Here is a 22562-nt window from a genome sequence, read left to right on the forward strand (position 1 = left end):
ATGAGCAATATTACTGTCTTGAATTGAAAACAATTCGATCATGAAGTTCGCCAACTGTGACAATTGTTTCCATTGACTGGTGGGTTCTAAGGCAACGATTTACGTCTATAAAATTTCTGCAACATTGCACTCACCTGTATAAAGTTTTTTGGCCATAGCGTTTAATAAAGTGTATTAAAAACCATTGATGCCAGTCTCAAAGCTCACGGCACATGGCTAAACTGCACCTACTCTGAATGCATAATCTGCGTATACACCTGTAATTATTTGCACTAATTAGTGGGTCCACAAGGTGGCAACACTCAATATTGGGCTGTTGCTTTCAAAGAAGTGCATAGCGATGTAATCGCCGAGTGAACAACTGGAGATAAAAGTGGACAACAACAGTGGATGTGCACATCAGGAACGCAAATATGCATTTGTATCCAATATACAATATCCAATATCATGTAGTCCCATGATGCTTTGCTGGCGATGTGGGTGGAACGTACGGTTAAGCATAAACAATTGTTATGTTAAATACTAACGCAGCATAAAAATGACAGAAACTTGAGAACAAACGAATACAGTATTATAGCGAGGCGATATTGTTCTTCCCCACATATCTGTTGATTATAGGTTTGAGGAAAATGGCCAAATATCGCATTTTAGTAATTTTGTTGAGTTTGTTGACTTCACAGCTGTTAAGTTGGACATGTTTTGAGAACTGTAGATAATTAGAGTTATTTTAAAACATATATTGAGTCTAGTCAGAACCGGAAGAGTTTGTTGTACCAAGATTATGTACTTACTGCAGATACAGGAGAGGTCCAGACAGCAGGATGCTCATGTATTTCAGAACTCAGGTGATGAAGCTGTCATGCTGCCATTTTTCTGATAAAATACATTTATTTTGTGGGAGATGACCCTGTAGTAAGCTCAATCGAGCTTTCTATTTGTTAGTTTACATACATAATATCTATATCTAAATGCTATAACCTACATGAAATGTTATTAGTGTTTACTGAACAACTGACATATTTTAAAGCATATTTATTTGGACATAAACTATAAACGTACACAAAAGTTAAATGTTCTCTGTAAAGCAACTATAGAACAGTATGTATTATTAAAAGCACTAGTTGTACAAATACATGTAATTGACACTGAATTAATGTCCACACTGTTTTCCAAATCACTTTATCCCCTTGACATGCACATTCTCCAAAGACACTCAAAAGAGAGTGAAATGCAGGCAGGAAAAATGCAGGAAAGAGGAATATCAGAATACCGTTAATTTCAAACGTCATAAAACAACTCATTACTGTACATGTCTCATCTAACAATTATGGTCTTTCACTGTAGAATTTGTCCATTTAGCATCACAGCATGAAATCAGGGGAAAACATCGTCACTACTCACAGACAGTTCAGGAAAAACACTGTTCCTTTTTATACTCAGTAATAATGCTGTTTCAAAACGTGCAGAATTCGCAAAAAAGATGCTAAATAGAAATGAACAAACTCTCAAAATGTCTAATGAACTTTCAGCACATGTACGTTAGCACAATAATGCTATTGTTTATTTGTAATTCATAGTGCTCTGTTTCTGGAAGTTTATTGTAGCCGGACCGAACGGTGGATAATATAAGTAATCCCCGATATTGACTTCTTGCCAATAAAGTGAAAAGAACACACAAACAAATTATTCCAAAGCTTTTTCAAACAGATGTTCCTAAGTCAGTCCTTTTGTAGGCCTCCAATGGAAGAAGCAGCATCTTGGACAGGAGCGCTTTGCTTTGCGAGTGGTTTCTGATCATAACATTGCTGTTTTAGATACAATTTTAGTTTTGATTGATTATTAGGATAGCCATTAACTGCACACATTGTCTGGGGAATTTTTAAGACATCTTACAACATTTAAAAAGCAAGACTCTAACTGCATGACACGCAAGCAAGCAGAGGTACAACACAAAACACCCGGAAATTCCACCCACCTTGCTAAATACAGTGAATGTCTGAACTCCTTAAGAGAAATAGTCCAGTATATCATAGCAGTAGAAGCGTTACCTGTGCATGCACACATGGTTAAATGGAGTATACTTTTAAATGCTGAGTGTTCGACTGTATGCACATGTTAAGCATCAAAACCGAAGTCTACTTTGGAAATAACTATAACACTACAGAGAGCAAAACTGTGTTATTTCACATATTTCTTTGCAAATGTAGTAGCTCACTAGTCGGAGATCAAATGAGATGTGCCGTCAAAGGTAAAGCAGAGACGATTTTCCAGGCAAGTACTTTTGCGACATGATGCCACTTGTCAGAAATTCAGCACAGTGAGGCCGAAATTGGATGATGCATAAAATTCGGAACCGAAACAACAATTTCCTGCTAAATGATTTTCAGGGGCATTTTTTACCTTTTTTGTGGTCATATTTTATAACGATATAAAACACCTACTGAATCAATGAATTTAAATATATTTCCAATCTGAAAAATTATGGCTGTAAATGCTGTAACTCAAAAACCACTTCTTATTGTCAACACTTTCACCACCACTCACTTTAAGACAGCAAATACAAATATCTGACAATCACTACAGTGTCTGTAGAGGTACTAAACCCAAATTAGACTAATTAGAATTTAGGTTTTAGAATATATCCTTTTGAAATAATTCAAATTTTAGATTATAGATTAAAATTGATTAAAGAGGCATGGAATTCTTACACATCTTAGGCATTATTGTCACTTTCGGTGGCGCTTTTGCCCCTAGTGGATAATTTCTGACCCTGGCTGTAGTAGCAACTTTACAGCGCAAAGCGCAGCATACATTTGAATTTTCCTAGTGCAGAGAAACATGAAAAACATATGTGGAGGATTTTTGGGTGTCTACTGGAGCTGGAAGTGATTTTTATTGGGCACTGGAGCTCAAATGATTCAGGGTCCTTTTTTTCATTCGTGATGGCCCACTATTGAGTTCACAGGTGTCCCGGCCACAGAATCCACCTCTGAGAATGGCTCTAATTAATGGTGGTGGAGCACTCCTGGAGAGAAAGGACATGGGTGGTCCTCCTCACGCCACCTCAATCTGTTCCCTACAGCCGTGGAGCTCCGAAAATATACAAAACCCTCCCCAACCTTTTAGGCCAAGTTACCCAACTCTGCCAAGCATCTCCCTTTTTAAGCCCAATTTACTTTGAAATCCCTTGAAATTTGTAGTCCAAACTTCCGTCAAACCCAGACTTCGTTGGGTGACCACATCTCAATCTACTGTCAAGAACTTGTCATGCCAGGGATTTGAATCTGAGGGAGGGAAAAATGTGATTGTTTTCTTCAGAAAGGCCAAATTGAAGACGCATGTTTAATTCAGGAACGTTTCCAGCTCTAGGAGAACGGCTCTGCTGCCAAACAGGAAGAAGAGGCTATGGAGAGAAGGAAGAAATAAGAGTGATCCTCGATGCAATGCCTGCCCACTTGGGCCAAAACAAATACAACCCCATGAGCTTTAATGACATGATGTCAATAGTGCGGCTCTTCAGAATTATCCTTCACAAAGACGAGAGAACATGATACTTTGTATTTTATATAAGCACATGAGGCTTCTGTCAGAGCCAATTGGAATATGACTATTTTAATTTACATATCAAAATGTACATATTCCACAGCATGTAATGGGTAAAAAGTGATTCAAATCATTTAATCTCCCTGTAATGTATGTTATTAAATGTTATACTCAATTAAAATGGTCTATTAAAATGTTTTATGAGTTTTGGGTAAATTTTCTTCAACTTTAGACTATTTTTTGTTAGATTTCTCTGAAAACAAGACAAAATATCTCATAGTTACACTGTTAACCTAACCCTAACCTTCTTCCTAAAACTACTGGTATCTCAACCTTGGTAGCAGCAAATGTACATTTTGTGAGAATTTTGCAGAACAATATGTAGTTACACAAGAAATACACTGTACTGTATGTATTTTAAAGTTGGTACATAGTACTGAAAGACACCTAATATAAAATGGAGCCAAATTTTTATATGAACATTTATACAAATTTTTATCTAAAATCTTGATTTTGATCCACAGACACATTATACATTACCTCTCGACAAACGCATAAGCTCGTAACATCCTCCACAACTGTTAACACCTCTCATAATGAGCAAGGCTGAGGACTGAGACAAACACAATACATTATGATGTCTCTCAACATCTCCCATGTGTCTCAGAGGTTTACAGTAAGCGCTATGATGCAAGCAGGAGACGCAAATCTCCCAGGGTTTTCTTGTCTCAGAGAATCTCAAGAGAGACGCATGTTATTCTAATGGGTTAATGATCGGCTCTCAAGTTAGAGTGCCATTAAACGCAGGGCAAACTGTATCTCTCTCTGTGTCTCTCACACACACTCTCGCTCTATTCTGCTAATTGATGAAGTTTCTTCCCTATCAAAACAGCCCACCACCATAAATGCCATTCCAGTGTGTCGCACTGTTCAAACAGTGGCCCTGTGTTAATGGTTAGGTAGAAGTATTTGCTCTACATTAGTCTGTACCTGAGCCGGCACAATAGTGACCCTTGATGATAGAGGAAGCAGACAAAGAGAGGATGACTAAATGGGGTCTAAGTGCTACAGAAAGTCTTGTTGGCACTGTCCCTCAGGAAGAGGTCAGCAAACAGAATGTTTCATTAGGTTAGACACAGATCATTCCTTGATGATGAGAGCAAAATGGTTGTGAGAGCAAAAAGTTCATCTGTGCTTTAATTAAGCAATACTAGAAGCAGTTCTGTATAGTCATGGCAAAAGGACAGAAAGCACACAGCAGACTAAAAACGCAGCAAAAACGATTTTTCTTAATCAGTATTTTTCTCTTGTTTTTCCTGTAAATATCTAAACATCCTTAAAACAAGATAAATTTACTTGAGATGTAAAAATGTCCGATTAAAAGAGTTATCTTTCTTAGCACATACGTAGAAATGTAGAATAAATGTTGTAAATGTAAATGTAGTAAATGTTTTATTAAATCGTTATTTTCTTCAAATTCATCCTTACCAGTGTTGGGTGTAATACAATTACAATGTAGTTAGTAGTTACTGTAATCTAGTTACTTTAAGTAAATAGTCTTGTAATCAGATTACAGTAACTGACTTTCAATTTAGGTCATTACTTTGAAGTACATTACTTGGGTCACACATATTTCTCAAATAATATTATTTATGTAGAATACATTTAAAATATAAATGATGTTTATATGTACATCTGTTTGCAATTCTGTATCAGCTAAGGGTCGTGTGACGATGGACTAGGATGAAATTACAGAAATGATTTTGAACACCTTGAACAGAAAAACTCTAAAGTGTTTTAGAAAGTAACGTAATTGTAATGATTAGTGTTTACTTTTTCACTGAACTAATCAGTAAAGTCATTTGATAACAATTTTACAATTTACAATTACATTTTTATCCCAAGTCTTAAGGCATACAATCACATTTATGATGAACAAACCGTAATTTAAATTGTTATTCACTCTCAAATCAAATCATTAATAAAGTATATAAACACCACTAAAATCAAATATGGCAGCGATTTAAAAATTTTTTTTTAGGTCACCTGACATCTTAATGCAAGACCGGAACTATCTGTTTTATAAATTCTTTTTTAAAAGCAGTTTATAAATGTTTATATAGATTCTCAATACAATCAACATGAAACGCTAACGAGAAGCCACATTATACACAAATGCGTGTTGCTATCACATGGCAAAAGCCTCATGAGTGGGCACGTCTTGCCACCTTCCTTGCCTAATATATTGATCCTGTGCTGTTATGTGCAATTAGTTTTTATTAGACCTTACAGTTGACACAAGCAGATATCATTGAAAATGACATAATGGATTTACAGTATTGGCGGGGTGATAATTGCCCTTCTAGGGCTGTGCAATTCGAGTCCTTGGGAGGCAACAAAAAAGGAATATCGTAATGTTTCCCTGATGTGAGCGGAGGAGACTTAAGAGGGTTCTAGTAGCTTCCTATCAGTTCTGTGTCATTAGCGGAGTGCTGGATTGGGCTATTGTGAGGTTGTGAGATGAGGCTTTTGTGCATCGTTGGCTTGGATTTTCCGTTCTGCTCTGCTAGGCTGGTTCAGCGAGGGGGAGATGGGGTGTGTTTATGGGGAGCTATTGCCCTGCTCAGGGGTCAGGTAGAGGCGACTGGGCGGCCTGTCAGAGAAGCTCATTCAGCTATGATTTAAAACAAACAAAGTGGCGTTCGGCAAATTGAAAAGGATTTGTCCTGTTGAGTTGTGTGTGTGTTTGTGTGTGAAGGCTTATAATTGAATATGTAAAGCGTTTAAGGGTGCTTTCACACTACAGCCATCTATTGATTTCAGAGTTTGGGGTCCAACATGATCACACAGGAAGATGACATGTTGCTAGCAAAGGTTTCGGTACCCTGACGTCGACCCCATTCTGCTGAATTACTGACTATTGCCATCCCCCATCAGACATTTTTGCATACATTCAGATGTGTTTACCTTTTCCTGTGTCATATGTTTTGGCCCCAATGAAACTGGAGAGCCATTATGTTCATCTTATCTAAGATTACATTTTCACTCTACGATTGTGTTTTTACTAAACTGATGGTTAGGTTTAGGGTTGCGGTTTGGGTTAAGGGGTAGAGTTAATAAAATATGCATTCCTGTTGATTGTAATCCACCATTTACACGCTTTACAAACATCTTTTGGCGCTACTCTGTGGACATTTGAAATGAAAACTGGAGCTCACATGTGCCTATACCTTCAACAACACTTCCAGCTTCGGCCACTGGTTCAAATTTCGGTAAGCACAGACCAATTTCAGAATAAAGTGATTCAGACTAAAACTTTCGGTGCGGCCCCAAATCTGTTTGACATCAGAGTTTGTTTCAGAGTTTGGGATCGAACATGAACAGGAATTCGACATGTTTGTAGCTAATGTTTCGGTACCCTGACATTGACCCTATTCTGCCAAATTACTGACCATCGCAATCTCCCAGTAGATATTTTTGATGCCTTTACCTTTTCCTGTGGTGCTATTGATAGCACGTTGTGCAAGTAGCCTCAGAAACACAGGTTTTAGACTCACTGAAACCAGAAAGTCATTGCGTTCACCTAATCAGTGATTGGGATGGTTACAAGGTTCATTTGTTTCTACGATTATATTTACATGCTTTACAACTGCTTTTGTTGCCACTCTATGGACATTTCACATGGAAACTGGAGCTCACACATGCTCATACGTTCAACAACACTTCCAGTTTCAGCCACTGGGGGAAATAGTTCAAATTATAGCAAGCACAGACCAATTTCAGCTGAAGAACTTTCGACCTCGTTGTGCTGAATTCACATCTAGGTCTGTTAGTCTGACTTCAATTTCAGTCGGACTAAAGCATTTACATGAAATTAAAAAAAAGACACAATATCTGACTGAATTCAAACCTTTAAAGTGCATGTAAAGGTACAAAATGAAGCTTTTCTTGGAAAAGAGTGGCTGGAATCGAATACGTGTTTGGACCAAGCAATCGAACGAACAGTCTAAAGTGCCTGTTCAATATTTCTGAAGTCATTAAACATTTGTGTGTTCGTGATCTAAAATTTTGGCTATTTTAGCCAAAATGGTTCTTGTTTTTTTTTTTTTACATTCATCTATTCTATTAGTGGGCTTTCACACATTACTTAAGAGGAAAGAGGACATGAAATGATGGGGAAGTGGCATTGGGAAGTGTCGCAAGCCAGATTCGAACTTGCATTGCCCCATGAGCACCACAGCTGAGATCAATGGGTTTTAGCATAAACTAACCACTAGCCCTTTACTGTATTTGTGTCATACATTTTTCATTTTTAGGACAGCATGTACCAAAAATGTTCAAAATAAATTTTTCAGCATCAAACTATGCAAAATATACATCTTTAAATTGGAATTTTCACTCCCACACACATACAGAAGTTAACCGTATAAAATTGTTGGTGTAACCTCATATGTCTTATGTACATATGCCATGCATCTGTCAGTAACAATTCAATCCCAGGATCATGGTCAAACACAATTTCAAGTCATGGTTCAGACAGTGACTGGTTGGCCCTTACTGTGATTCTGCTTTTTGAACTCTCTCTTGTTTTGACTCTAGCCTCACACTTGCTTTGTTTTGGTTTTTGTAGCGACTGCAAACACCTGACAGAACCACAAGCACTATTGTTCCACTAAGCTCTTGAAAATAGAAGCATATAGGAAGCAATGCACAATGACTGTTGCTTGACCCGCTAATGGATCTAGCAGCGGCACAATGTTTTCTCTTTTTTCTTTTCCTCTGCCAGAGACGACACGAAGAGAAACCGAAGAAAACATATGGGGTTTAATTAAACACGGACAGGACAAATCCGATAGGAGGGGAGCAGACATTCCTTTCGCTGGGAACATGCGTGCTGGGGGCGTCATGCTGCAGGAGTACAGGGGAGGAATTCTAATGTAAACACATTGCAGGTAGAAACACGAAACAAACATGATAAGCGGACCGTATGACTCAGAAATGCCGTGGCACACATCCCAGCCCTTTCCCAGGCTCTAGGCGCTGTTTATTCTCCTGACAATACTCGACAACACTCACTCTCTCTGTCTCGACTCCCTCTCACACACCCCGTTGGATTTTACTGTTCATTGATGACAGCCAGGGAAGGTCAACAAAACATGGTTTTCACACAAGCCAGTGTGGATCATGATAGGTCCCTCCACCCTAACACACACACACACATGCACTTCTCACTCATCTAATACTACCAAAACAAAGCATAGTGCTGTCATGGCCAGGAAATATCTACTGAATTTGAGCGTCCCACACGCTTTGGCTTTTATTTTTTCCAATTTCCCCATGTAGCTTTCAACAGCTTTGAAATGCATGAAAATTCAGTTCATGACATTTTATGCTTCTTTGTAGCTTTGTCATATCAACATTATATCATACACAGAGTTTTCAGATAATCACAAACAGATTATTTTGAGAATTACGCATTGACAGGGGTTTGGATATAGAAGCACACAGCTGTAGAAATTATCTTAAAGCTCATCGAATAATGACTGATAAGTGGCCGAGCTGTGCTGTCATTTTAACATATTTTTAATTGCATAGAAATGCAAGGAGGAGGTAGCAATGGAAATAGTTTTAACCGCCAATAACTGAATATAAGCTTTACTCATGAAGAATAGATTAATTAAATCTATTGACCAGGCCCAGGTGCAATCTGCAGATTTTTTTTTTTTTTCTTGCATTTTCTGTGTATGTTTCTGTGCATTTTGGATTTAAACATGGTAAAATAAATATATTTATACATGCTTAATATTTAAATATAGTAAAATGTGTTGAATGGTGGCTCTCTTATTGATAGCTGTACTACCTTCTGATCAGAAATATTTGAGTGCCACACATTTTTATAAAGGAATTATACAATTTTTTTTAAAAATCATTCAAAAACATTCAGACCAATCATAACATTCAGCTACATGTAGATGCCAATGTGACAGTATTTTTATATTCTTTCTTTAATTTGTCTTACTTTATCAATCTATTACTATATATATGTATATATTTACAATATGCATCTATGTACCTAGTTCTACAGTATCTATCTATGTATCTATCTACAATATCTATCTATGCATCTATATTAAAGTATATATCTATGCATCTATTTCTAATGTATCTATTTATGCATCTATATATACAGTATAAATCTATGTATCTATATCTACATTATCTATCAATGTGTCTATTATCTCTACAGTATCTACTTATGTATCTATATTACAGTATATATCTATGCATCTATATCTACTGTATCTACAGTATCTTCCTATGCACCTATTTCTACCATATTTATATCTACAGTATCTACTTATGTATCTATATTACAGTATATATCTATGCATCTATATCTACTGTATCTACAGTATCGTCCTATGCACCTATTTCTACCATATTTATATCTACAGTATCTGTATATCTAATCTACAGTATAAATTTATCTATCTATCTATCTATCTATCTATCTATCTATCTATCTATCTATCTATCTATCTATCTATCTATCATTTTTGAAATCAGAAAGATACATTTCAGAACCAAACTAATTATATTGGATAACACTAATGAAAGTCATATATTATGGTTAGATTCCGGTAAAAATAGCTCCTTATCTGAACATTTTCACGTTTTACAGTGTAGAAATTGTGCAGAATGCCTCACATAATTTAATCAGATATAAACATGTCTCATGCCACATACAGTACACAACCCAATAACATTATTGCATGCATGCCTGGCATTCAGAGTGCAAGATCCTGCTTTCATTAGCGCCTAAACCCCTTTTTTCCACGACTGAAACCTTGACCCCAGCCGTGTTACACTTAACCATGTTTTATTCTGCAGTAAAGAGCTCTGTGTTTAGTGCAGGGGTTCATCCAGCATCATAAAATGTGGCTGGGCTTTGGGGGGGAACAGGGGCTAAGTTGACAAATCCCCCAGCTTTGAGCCTCAGCGGGCCGGTAATCTCTGTGGTAAGCAAAGAGCTCTCAGGTACCCTTTCTGTTATCAGCACACATCCACTTAAGGCAGACTCACTCTGTTGTCTTCTCCCTTGTAGCTGCTGTGGGGCAGTGACATTAGGTTCATTAGGTCCCCTCACTTCAGTCAACAGCCCTGTGTTTGCCGGGCCACTTGTCCCGAGACACTTTATCTTTTGACGCCAAATTTTGATGGCTTTGTTGCCCCTCACCTTGCACGAAATTGCTCTTTTGTTGTACATCAATAGAAAAAGACCTACCAATAAAAATGGCAACTTTTAATTGTAAAAACTTTTAAGAGAGTGTAATAGATTTTATTAGGTTTATATAATTAATTGGGGGGGGGTCATAGAGCAGTGGTTCTCAACTGGTGGTTCGCGATGGGTGAAAAATGGGCCTGTTCTGAATATAAATAATAAAATTATGGTAGGATAACACAGTAAATGGGGTTATCATCATAGAGTAGAAAATTTATATTTGTTGTTGTTGACATCAAAGGCTTTGTGCTCAATCAAACTCAACAACATTTTGGCACAAATGTATATGTCACTTGGTTGTAGCTAGCCAAATTAAGTATGCCATCATGGACAGGTTGCTTGTCATGCTTGCCCTTATCCTCAAACCATGAACTAAACTACGCAAGAAAAAAGGAATATGCCAGGTTCTATACAATTTAGGCTCAATCGACAGCATTTGTGACAATGTTGATTACCACAAAAAATTATTTAAAGTGAGACACTTACAATAGAAGTGAATGGGGCCAATCAGTAAACGTTAAAATACTCACTATTTCAAATGTATAGCCACAAAACATAAACAATATGCGTGTTAATGTGACTTTAGTGTGATAACATCTCTTATTAACCTTTTCTGTTTAAAGTTATTTTCAATTATAAAACTTTGTTGCCATGATGACATAACACTGTATACACTAAAGCCCTAAAATGACCACAACAACAACTATTTAAACAACTTTACAGCTCACAAAATACACAAGTTTTAACAGAATAATTAATATGTGCTTTTATAAAATGATAAGCTTTACATTTCTGCCTTTCAACCCTCCAAAAATTGGCCCCTATTCACTTCCATTGCAAGTGCCTCACTGTAACACATATTTTTTCTTTTTTTTTAAGAAAAGGAGGGAAGAGTGGAAATTCATTTTTGTGGTAATCAACATTATGCCACAAATGCTGTCGACTGTGCTTAACCCGGAAAATTCCTTTAACATAATTGCTTCCAGCCAAAAAGTAAGATATCCTGTGAGTTTGTTTGCATTTCCATTTATTTCCCTCAGAGAGGTAGGAATGGTCTGTCTTTTATAACATACTGGAACATCTCCAACATGAATTAGAAAGCATTATTTTAGATTATGGTAATAAAAGTCTCTCACACGTCAAACGTTTCAGAGTAAACAAAATCCCACTGAGCACACATGCCCATCCTGATACCTTATAAAACATGCAAACTGTGTGTGCTAGTGTTTTGTAGTAGTTCAAAGTTTGTGGCCCTATATCAACCTGTTGATGTGTTCTTTTGATCTTGCGTTTTACCACCTCTCTTATTCCATTCAGTCAATTGCATGGACAGCAGTTTTAACTCTCTTCTCCACCGGTTAATCATTCCTTCAGTACTATCTGTCCGCTCTGGCTTATCTATCTGTGTGTCACTTTATAACTGGCTGTTATCAATCTGTCTAACTCCACGTGATCTAGGCAAACCTATCAGCCCTAGAAGTTTTGAATATTGTTGATTAGGTGAGATATGACTGCAGGTTTAGCACAGGTCATGGTGAGGGGGGTACCAGGGGTGAGTGGCGTGTGTGAAAGTAAAGGGTGAGATGCCAGGGTGGTGGTTTCGTCTAAAAAGATCACACTTTTCTTAATGGAAAGTGGACGTTAAGTGGTAAACCTTAAAAGTCTGATCTTGGGATAGAATGGAAGATTTTTATGGGATACAGTTTGAGAGGATTGCCCAGGTGGATGACCTGCTGTTGCTTTAAGTATTTTTCTTCTACAATGTCCACTTGTTTTGAGAGCGAGTTAGGACAACGTGATTCCTGTAAAGACTTGGGTAAGAGGTATATTTTTTGCCTATTTGCTCTGATGATCCTATGACAGTGATACACCTGCTTCCAAAGGAGTAGAGTTAGCTGGCTATAGCTATTAATTCTATTATTACAATTAATAGCTTATAACATTTAAGAGTTTCTCAAAGAATTTGAACAGTCTGTGCCTCTCTATGAAAGTTGAGACTTTTTCTATTTTACATTTTAGTAATGTTCATGACACATTTGATCCAGACTTGCTGTTTTTTTTTGGTTTTGGAAAATGTTAAGCATTGGCTTGTTGACGATCTTATTATTTTTATTACTACTTTTAATTACTTCTTAGGGCTGTTAGGAGTTTTTAATAGGATGCAGTTTGTTTTTGCATGCAAACGGAGTTTTAATCATTGTATTTTATGGAGCTATTTTGTTACTGATAAGACGGCTGACTAGCGAAATATCTAGCGGGATAAATTAATAATAATTTTGGAGTAACAATTTGAACACTAGTATAATAATAATAATAATAATAATAATTATTATTATTATTATTATTATTATTGCGGCTATGTGTAGGCCTAGCCTATCTTTCTACACAAATTTCAGGACGTTCAGTGTTAGTCTAATAACGAAACCCTTTCAAATAATCATTTATATATGTATATATAATATAAAGATTTTGTGAATGTTTTTTCAAATATGTTGGCAGTAAAGTGTGTGAGCTTGACGTCAAACGGAAGGAAACCAAAAATCCCGAAACATTGTAACAATGTGTAAGTTTGTGTTGTGTCGGGTGTAGTTATATTAAGTAAATATTGTTTATTGTATGATAATAATTTTCGTTATGTCTGACCGACAATTCTTTCATGCCATTATGTTCTTTCTAACCTATTGTATGGTTTTATTACATGACATTTTCTAATTCCTCACAGACAGATTTATTAGCCTATTATTTTTGACAGTGTACTAAACAAAAAATAAAATATTTTTTACATTATTCTCACAAAATAGGCTATGCGCAACCCAGTCTATATAACGTTATTATAATGATAGTCAGAATTTTATTGTTTTTTTTTTTGTTTTTTTTTGCCGTAAATTCAGCCTTAAATATGCCAAATAGGATTTTAAGAGCAATTAAAATTTGATCGCGAAAAATCGTCTAAAATACATAGCGCAAATTACTTGTAATTTTATTCACGCGTTGCATCAATATCCTATATGCACATATATCCTACTTGTTTACACTAGAAAACGTATTCCAATTTAGCCTACACAGACAAACACCTGACCCTCCTATGACCACATACCTCCCGGTGCTCCCGTTAACGCCGCTGCGCGTCTCGTAATGTTCAACTATATTAGTTTTGTTTGTCTCTGTTTCCCGGCGCTTTGAGCTCCACGGTAAGTTTTATTAAACAGCTGTTATCTCGCAATAGGCTCTGATCCTCGAGCGCGGTTCTGATTGGACAAACGTGTAACACGAGCGCACCGAACGCGGCGCTGATTGGTGGAAGCGATGTGAGTGCGGCGTAAACAAAGCAGCGAGGAGCGGTTTGAACTTCACATCTCTGACATTATCACAGAGCGCGCGCGGAGGAGGGGCTCGCCTAAAGTTCCTGACTGTCCGCGCACTGATAGACTCCGCTATAGCCGGTCCGGATAGAAGTGAGAGTTTTTATTAGCTAAATATCTTTCTGCGTTTCCCAGTAAACGAGCTGCGTTTTAAATGTTAAATAAAGTTGTTATATTAGCGACTGCGCGTGACGCGTCCTTAAAAATGAACGTACACAGCTGTCCAGTGCGCTTGTAAACACAACTAATAATAGAGGCGCAGTCGAACTCAACCCGTAAGTACACGGAGGATTTCTTTCGGACGTTTGGACGGTGTTTTTGAGAATCTCTGGTGTTCCTCTCGCGCGCAGGCGGATCACCGGACAGAGCGGCGCGTATATCATCGGCTCAGCAGAGCTGTCATGCTGCCTAAAGTCGAGTCAGAATCTCTGGGACTCGCTCGATCGCATGGGGAACAGAGGCATATGCCTGGAAACATGCAAGGTAAGGGTTATACCGTGTCACACTAAATCTGCGCCATGCACATCAGGGGCAATCATTAATGCATATAATTGCACGAGGCCAAAATAAGCCACAGTCTTGCTGGATCAAACAGTTACTCGCTTGTTAGATATTTTGTTGACCAACGTGCATAACTTTGCATGCAACAAATATAACTTGCACTCAATGAAATTCGAGATAGGAAATAGCCACTATACTTGTTCACCTTTAAATCAGAACAACGTTGAACGCACGCAATTTATATTATTTTACTTTACCATAAGTTACATTGCAATGGAGAGCTGACTCAAGCTAAATTAAGAAACAACGTATTATTTTGAGCTTCAAATGACTAGGTGAACACTTTTAATATGATCTTAATCATGCCAATGAATTCTGTCCGAAACAGAGGGAAAACGAGACATGGACAAAACGAAACCATAAAAAATTAATATGACAGAGCTAAACAAAATCACAAATAGTTCATCTTCAAAACCCCGACATATATTGACCAGCATTTATACACACACAAATAAAATAATATAGCATAATTAAGTGACTGGAACATATTATTATGATCAGGTAATAGGCGAGAGATTCCATTAAATTAAAATTAAAGAGATTCCAGGGATTTGTCGTGTTGAGAGAAATTCCAGGTGAGAGAACATCAGCTCAAGAAGTCGCTCTGTATTGGCAAATGAGTATTTTTTAAAGCAGAATTGAAATGATAAAATTCTACGTTTATTTTTATATGGCTTGATCACACGTCGCAAAAGAAAGAACCTTTATAGCTAAATAATGATTTTATTTTTGTTTTTCTAAATCAAAGAACGTTCCCGCATAGCATGCATTAAAGTCAAATTTTAAATGTAAATAAAATAATGAATAAATAAAACTGAATAGCGAATTAAAACAATAATAAAAATGCTTGTTTAAAAAAAAAAAAAAAAAGAATGTAGGCCTATGCGTGTTTAAGGCCAATGGCGCAAAATTAATTTAAGCACTTGTTGCATTCCGACACTCGGTTAAAAAAAAACTTTTCAGAATGGCACAAATAAAACATGGACTCCTGACTACATTAAATGCTAAATAACGTAAAATAATAACTGAATGTATTCTGTTCTAGGCCTTTCCTAAAAGTAGGCATTTCAAGCGAAATGTTTCTTTTTCCTGTGGAAAGAAAATCTACGTCGAAGGTATTTTTCCTTCACATTTGGTTTACTTCAAAAATAACTCCTCGTATGCTGTGGAAATGGATGGTTCTATTTCAAGCTCTCACCCAAACTGTATGAAATTACGCTGTTAATTAATACGATTAAAACTGAATTATTGAAATTAATATATATAGCTTATTTGTATCCTTTGGAGAGAAGAAAGTAGTCTCAGAGATGCCCAAAAGACACTGTATTTGTTTTATTTTAATAGCGTATAATGCTCGTATATTTAAATGTTGTTTTGCTTTTATTCGCCTCGTGGCTAAACATTCCACTCCAGCGCGAGACAGCAGCATCTCTCGCGCTCCCACACCAATTTACAAGCCATCATGAATATTAACCAGATCGAAACTGAAGTTTTGCTCTTTCTGCTAGACTCCGACCATCCTCCACACCCCACACCAAGCTTCGGCTATTTCCCAGAGACCCTCGTCTTTCTCCAAACTGCATACACTTTCAGAAAATTTACTCTTAAGGCTAAGATTTAAGAAAGCTCACAAATGGTGCGTCGTGATTCCTCTATTTTTTTATACAGACTTGTTTGCAAAACTGTCGGCTACACGTAGAAAATGTTGGAGAGACGATCAAAATGTGTGCACTAAGTCACACTTTACTGTGTTTATATTATAGTGTAGGTAATTAACTTTAGTACGTAATGAAAAATATAAAATAGGTGCGTTATTAATATGTAATTACACATGGGTATTGTTATAACATAGTAATTCATTATAATAACACATTAAATGTAAAAGACACAGTAAAACTAACATTTTGATTGCATTTTCAGCCCCCCAGTTTAAAATGATGGACTACTCCTACGATGAAGACTTGGATGAAATGTGTCCAGTGTGCGGAGACAAGGTGTCCGGATATCACTACGGGTTACTGACCTGTGAGAGCTGCAAGGTGCGTAAAAAATTAGCTGTCTTCAACATCGAATCTGCACCATTTATGTTTTTAAAATCCACTGTTTGTTTATTTAAGTCCATTTAATTCAGGCTTGTCAGAGGGTATTGCGGGACACTAATTTAGTTGACTGGCTGCATATTTAGTAGGAGAAATATCACTATTGGGTGGAACTAGTTTGTTTTTGTTATTGTGCAATTTGTCAGTCACACATGAACTCTGAGAGGTCGGAAACTGCATGGACAGTTTCACAAATTTAGATTCTTTGTCTCAGACACGTATGCATGCACACATACATACACGTTGACTTTCATTGTTTTTACCCCCAAAGGTGATTTATGGATAAGCTTTCTTTGATATCTTACAGATCCCACAGTAAACATCATGAGGAAATTACTTGCAGTGTAAAAGCGTGTCTTTGAGTTTTGATGCATTTAGTGCATTGGAAATATGCCAAATTTAAACCACATTTGCAATGTTATTTGCAATGCACCTGTTCGTTATGCCCATATGATCATATTTTGACACAGAATATGTTGTGACTGATTTTGAAACCATCATTGACTTGTTAATTTTCACCAAAAGTATTTAAATTGTACTTAGAATTCCTTTGGTGTTTTTTCCCCCTTTATCTTAATGGATATTGGTCACTTTCATGTTTCATTTCAAATTGGACTTGTCTTAATGATATAGGCTGCTTTCAAGGTTATGCACTGTATGAACTCCCTGCACCATGTTACGGGTATGTGTGTATGTATAAGTGTGTGTTTTAGTTGAGTTCTGGCCAATATTGATCCTTTTTAAATGGGGCAGTCTCCCCACGGTGTGGATCAAGAATAAGTTAATACCTTTCCTCGTTTGATTTTCTCCTGCCCTGAAAATGAATTCAGAATAGTTGCGGGTGGGATCGTGTAATCCTGCTGCTGTAAATTATGGATATCATTTATTGGATTTTTTTCAGTCACTGTTTTTGGTTCTGTGGTACGAATAATGGGATCGGAGAATTTTGATGTTAGATACTTTGTTTGTATGTTCCACTAACATTAAAAGTAAAGAATATATCTATTTGTATGTATTGGGATGAAGCAGTAGCTGCAAATGAAAACTGATGTTAACTTTACTGTGGAAATGATACCAATTCCCAAGTAACATTTGTGCTGAAAGATCTTGTGGGAAAAGTTATTAAATAGTCAGCACTGAAATCAAATAGCTTTGATGGAAAGCACAGCCTCTGGTTATAATTACTCCAAGCGGAGCTCATGGAAACATATAAAATATGAGGCATTAGTGTGTCATGAAGCTAAATGTGCCTGAAATGCATCTTAATATTTAAGAGGCTATCAAGTGGGTCACTGAAAGTGATAGTGGCTCAAAATCAGAACTCTCTGGTTAGTTGATACGTGGGATTTCGGAATCTGTTTGCGATTTCTTTCCATCCTCGGCCTGTATTTCTGTTTGTTCATGTCAGTGTGTGTGTGGGTACACAAGTCAGTTTCTGTGTGGGTGAGTGTTTGTGCGTGCGTGCGTTTGTGTTTCTACAAGTGAGCGTTGACTGCTGAGGGAGCATTTCTCTGCCCGTGGCTCTACTTTTATATGTGTCTACTTGTGTGGCCGTGTGTAACACCTCTTTTTTCAGTGTGAATGGATATGAGCGTTCGTGTATGTGTGTGTCTGTGGTTGAATAGCACATTAACAAACAGCGGGGGTCAAAAGCTTGACATCTTCATTCACCTTACTCCGCAGGGCTTCTTCAAGCGTACGGTGCAAAACAACAAGCGCTACACATGTATAGAGAACCAGAGCTGTCAAATAGACAAGACCCAGAGGAAACGCTGTCCCTACTGCCGCTTTCAGAAGTGCCTGACTGTCGGCATGAAACTGGAGGGTAAGAAATCTCTGTTACTCTGTTGAAGGGATAGCTTACCCAAAAAACCTTTGGGTTAACTGTCCTTTTAAGATCTCAGCTTCCTTGCATTTCTAACTTAAAAACCAAAGCTTGAGCTCTTTAACTCTCTAAGAATTCAACACAGATCTTTGGAGTTCTTTCCTCTCAGTATTTAGATAGCTCCAATTACTATTAATTATTTAATTGCTGCAGGGTAAAATTTTGAGTACTGTCGTTTTATAGCTAGCTGGCTTTGATTTGCTGGCGCATGTTACCAACAGGATACAAGGCCCTCCAGCGCCCTGTCAGACCCATCCAAAGAAATAATCGCTCGCTGATGCTCCCCACAGGCTCGTTTAGAAATAGAAAATGTTAGCCAAAATGGTGTTTTGAATAAAAGTTTTATTTGTACTGCTCAAATCTGAATTAAAGATATAAAATATTAAATCACAACTGTTTTTGTTTTGTTTTGTTGTTCCCAGAATATAAGTATGCAATTCTCTAATATTTCTGGTCATTTTTAAAAATTCAAAAACTGAGTAGGAATGTATAAGATTCATGCCTATCATTAGCAAAACATTTAAATGTAGTAACACTTAAATGAAATAGTATTTAAGTAATCCCTAAATCAACCTGAACACATTTAATTGCACTAACAACACTTATTTTAAGGGTTAGATCAGGTAAAAATAATTCGTAAAGGAATATTACGGGTTCAATACAAGTTTAGTTCAGTCGACAGCGTTTGTGGCATAATGTTGATTACCCAAAACAAATTTAAAAATAAAATCACTTACATTAATTGTATATATATATATTATATATATATATAACATTATATATATATAATGTAAAGAGCTGTAAAGTTGTTTAAATTGAAATGTTTACAGTCATTTTAGGGTTTAAGTGTTTGTTGACATTTCTTCATCGTGGCAATGAAGTTGTAAAATAGGCTGTAACATTACACAATAAAGGTTAATAAGTGATTTTATCACACTCAAATCATACATTAACACGCATATTGTGTACATCTTGCAGCTAGACTTTTGAAACAATGAGTATTTTAACTTTACAGATTGGCCTCATTCACTTCCATTGTAAATGCCTCACTGGAACCTAGATTTTTGTCTTTTTGTTTTTAAAGAAAAGGAGGGGCAAGTACAAATTATTTTTTGAGGTGCATAGCATTACGCCACAAATGCTGTTGACTGAGCTGAACCTGGAATGTTCCTTTTAAAGTAACAATTGCAGGTACGGTGTATTTTATTATACAATATGTTACATTGTCACTCCCTTTTAGTGGCATATATTTACACTGTGTTGACTACATATATTTATGTCCTTTGTTCTATAAGATTGCACTAAAAATGCCTGTAAACACACTTTAAAAGTGAAAATGTGGAGTTGATTCCTTAAGCAGCTGTTTCTACCTGACTGACTTAAAAACTACGTTAGTCAAGGTCAACTACGTCATATGATTTTTAAAATAATAAAACCTTTGGTTCGATTTTACCACATAAATTCAAATTTTTATGTTACCTGAACAAAATTTTTATTATTCAGGCTCTAAACAATTGTTTTATGCAAATAAGAAGTTTGGATTGCTTCCCAATAAACTGTAGATGTCTCACATCAAATCTTTCTTTATGCATTATCAGAAGCTTTTAGCAAATAGATCTGACATTACTGAACGAGTAGCAAAACAACACATCCGTATCAGCATGACACAGACAAGTGCCCTTCCATGTGTCCATGGAAGCTCCATTATCAATACAGATAAGAAAAGGCTGCTGTTTTAAAGTTTCCAAAAAGCATGGACTGGCTATCTTACGTGTTATGTCTTCTGAGGAAGGACTTTACAGACAGTTACGGATTAAGAAAGATAAACTAATTTTCTTTCAACCTTCATGCAATCAGTATCATTGCAGATGAAGCTGAGGAACTGAAATAGACTCGCTTATGCTTTTATTCATCCTATATGAGTGCAATGTTGTGCACAGTGGAGCGTAAAATAGTTTCGATTTCATCAAGTGTCTGTTATCCATATTAAGGACCTTGATGAATCAAAGGATTTGGCAAGGCTTTACAATGGATATTAAAACGTGTGCTACACTTTGCATCGTGCAATTTGTCATTTTTGGGGGTGAATACGCAATCGCAGTCCATGCTCCCAGCTACTAGCGGTGGCAGGAGCTAGCTGTCCCATTACTTATGCATAGGTATCATAGCTATTCATGTGTGCGCATGGCACGGTGTGCCTTCAGAGTAGGGCTCTAGCGGACATGAAAAACTGTGTGTCAAGAGCCGGCCAGGGGAGGCATTCATATGCCAGTGATAGGACAGGGATTCTCACCCAAGCAAAGCTTAATATTCCTGTATATTAAACACACATAAATCAGACATTAAGCAGCGCTTGAACGTGCGCTACACTGCTTGGGCGGTCCTCGTCTGTGGAGAGCATGCACAAACAAACACAACACCAATAGACTCCCAGTTCAAGTAAATTAAATCAGGCAACTGCTTTTATTACCAAGGCAATTGCTTTCCGCGAGCCGTTTGAGTAACACAAATTGGTTTTATAGAGAACTCACACACACATAAGCACACTGAATGCAGACTGCAAAGGAATAGACTTAAACAAACAAACAAATAGTCCTACAGAGAAATGGAATTTCAAGCAGTTTGATTTATCTAAATGTTCCCCAATTCCTTCTTAAATATAGTGTTTATGGCGTGGAATATTTGTATTTTAAAAATCCATTAACACTGCTGGACCATTTAAAATTTACTATTGAAGGTAAAAAGATGATTTAAAAATAGTAAAATCTTGCAGGAAAGCGACTCACCTGGTAAAACTAAATAGAATACCTACTACATAGATATCCATAGAATAGAACTACATAGAATACCTAAATTTGTGCAAAAGGATTTTTAAATGGCTCGCTGTACATGTTGAGTCAGTTTAAAGAGGCACTAAAACAACAATGGCTTTTAGTATTTTTCTCACAAATCATGAGAGAAATGTCAGATTGTCTGTTAATAAACAATAATTTTCACCCTGCACCTCCCACAGCGTTAGCTTTTACTATTGCGCATGACTTGTGAGGAGAGATATTTTAGTGCTTGCATTACATATCCAACAACATTTTCAAGCTTGTTCAAGTGCGATAAAATTGTGCAGTAGCTCAACTGATAGAGCGTTGCACTTGACATGCAAAGGACAGGGGTATGAGTCCGAAGAGCACTTGCTTCAGCAATAGGTTTTTATGTCACATTTGCTTTTTATGAAATTATTGGTTTGGTTTAGGTTTAAGGTTTAGGATGAAAATGTAACTCGCTTTCAGCGCCACACAGTGGATATTTTACTCGGGAACTGTTGCGATAGGAAACCATGTAAAATAATTGTGCAGAAAGGTCACCACAGTCACATAATTTTCATGAGATCAGGCTCAAAGAAATGTTGACACTTTCCATTGCTTACATACATTGCTTAAATATGTACCTAAAACCCTAATGCTGAATTAAAATAAGTTAATGGGCATTGTGCGTTATATTTCAATGACCCATATAGAGATGATTAAGACTACACGAACGAAAGAATAACACACACAAAGCACCCATTCTCTCCACTAAACCCCTTCTGTCTTATACCAAAAAAGTATGAGATGCATGTAAATAGCCTTGTTTAATTAGATGCTGTGAGAAAAAAAAAATTCTGAAGAAAAAAAAAGTGGGGGATGGTGTCAAACAAAGTAAGCGTGCATGTACATGGATGGGGTAAGGGGGATAAGGGCATGCATTCATGATGTGAGTCTCGGGTCTACATCTAATTGTGATTTCCCAAAAGGGCCAACTATTAGTTTCAAGCTCATTAATTACCCTGTTTCTCA

The 22562-nt window shown here is 36.8% G+C and overlaps 2 protein-coding genes across 4 annotated transcripts in view; one reads left to right on the forward strand and one right to left on the reverse strand.

Moving 5' to 3' along the window:
- The window catches only part of LOC127641069 (adhesion G-protein coupled receptor D2), a 306626-nt gene that overhangs the window by 119590 nt on the left and 164474 nt on the right, over positions 1 to 22562 (reverse strand). The gene's annotated exons all lie outside the window — the stretch shown is intronic.
- The window catches only part of LOC127641071 (nuclear receptor subfamily 5 group A member 2), a 60830-nt gene continuing 50657 nt past the window's right edge, over positions 12390 to 22562 (forward strand). The window contains exons 1-3 of one of the 2 annotated variants that reach the window (XM_052123834.1): positions 12390 to 12641; positions 16669 to 16787; positions 18531 to 18672. In XM_052123834.1, coding sequence (XP_051979794.1) covers positions 12518 to 12641; positions 16669 to 16787; positions 18531 to 18672 — 385 coding nt within the window. In that variant the 5' untranslated portion in view covers positions 12390 to 12517. Of the gene's footprint in view, positions 12642 to 14215; positions 14671 to 16668; positions 16788 to 18530; positions 18673 to 22562 lie in introns of those variants that run through there. The other variant, XM_052123835.1, reaches the window with a different exon arrangement.

This window comes from Xyrauchen texanus, chromosome 50, assembly GCF_025860055.1.
Source record: "Xyrauchen texanus isolate HMW12.3.18 chromosome 50, RBS_HiC_50CHRs, whole genome shotgun sequence".
Lineage (NCBI taxonomy): Eukaryota > Metazoa > Chordata > Actinopteri > Cypriniformes > Catostomidae > Xyrauchen > Xyrauchen texanus.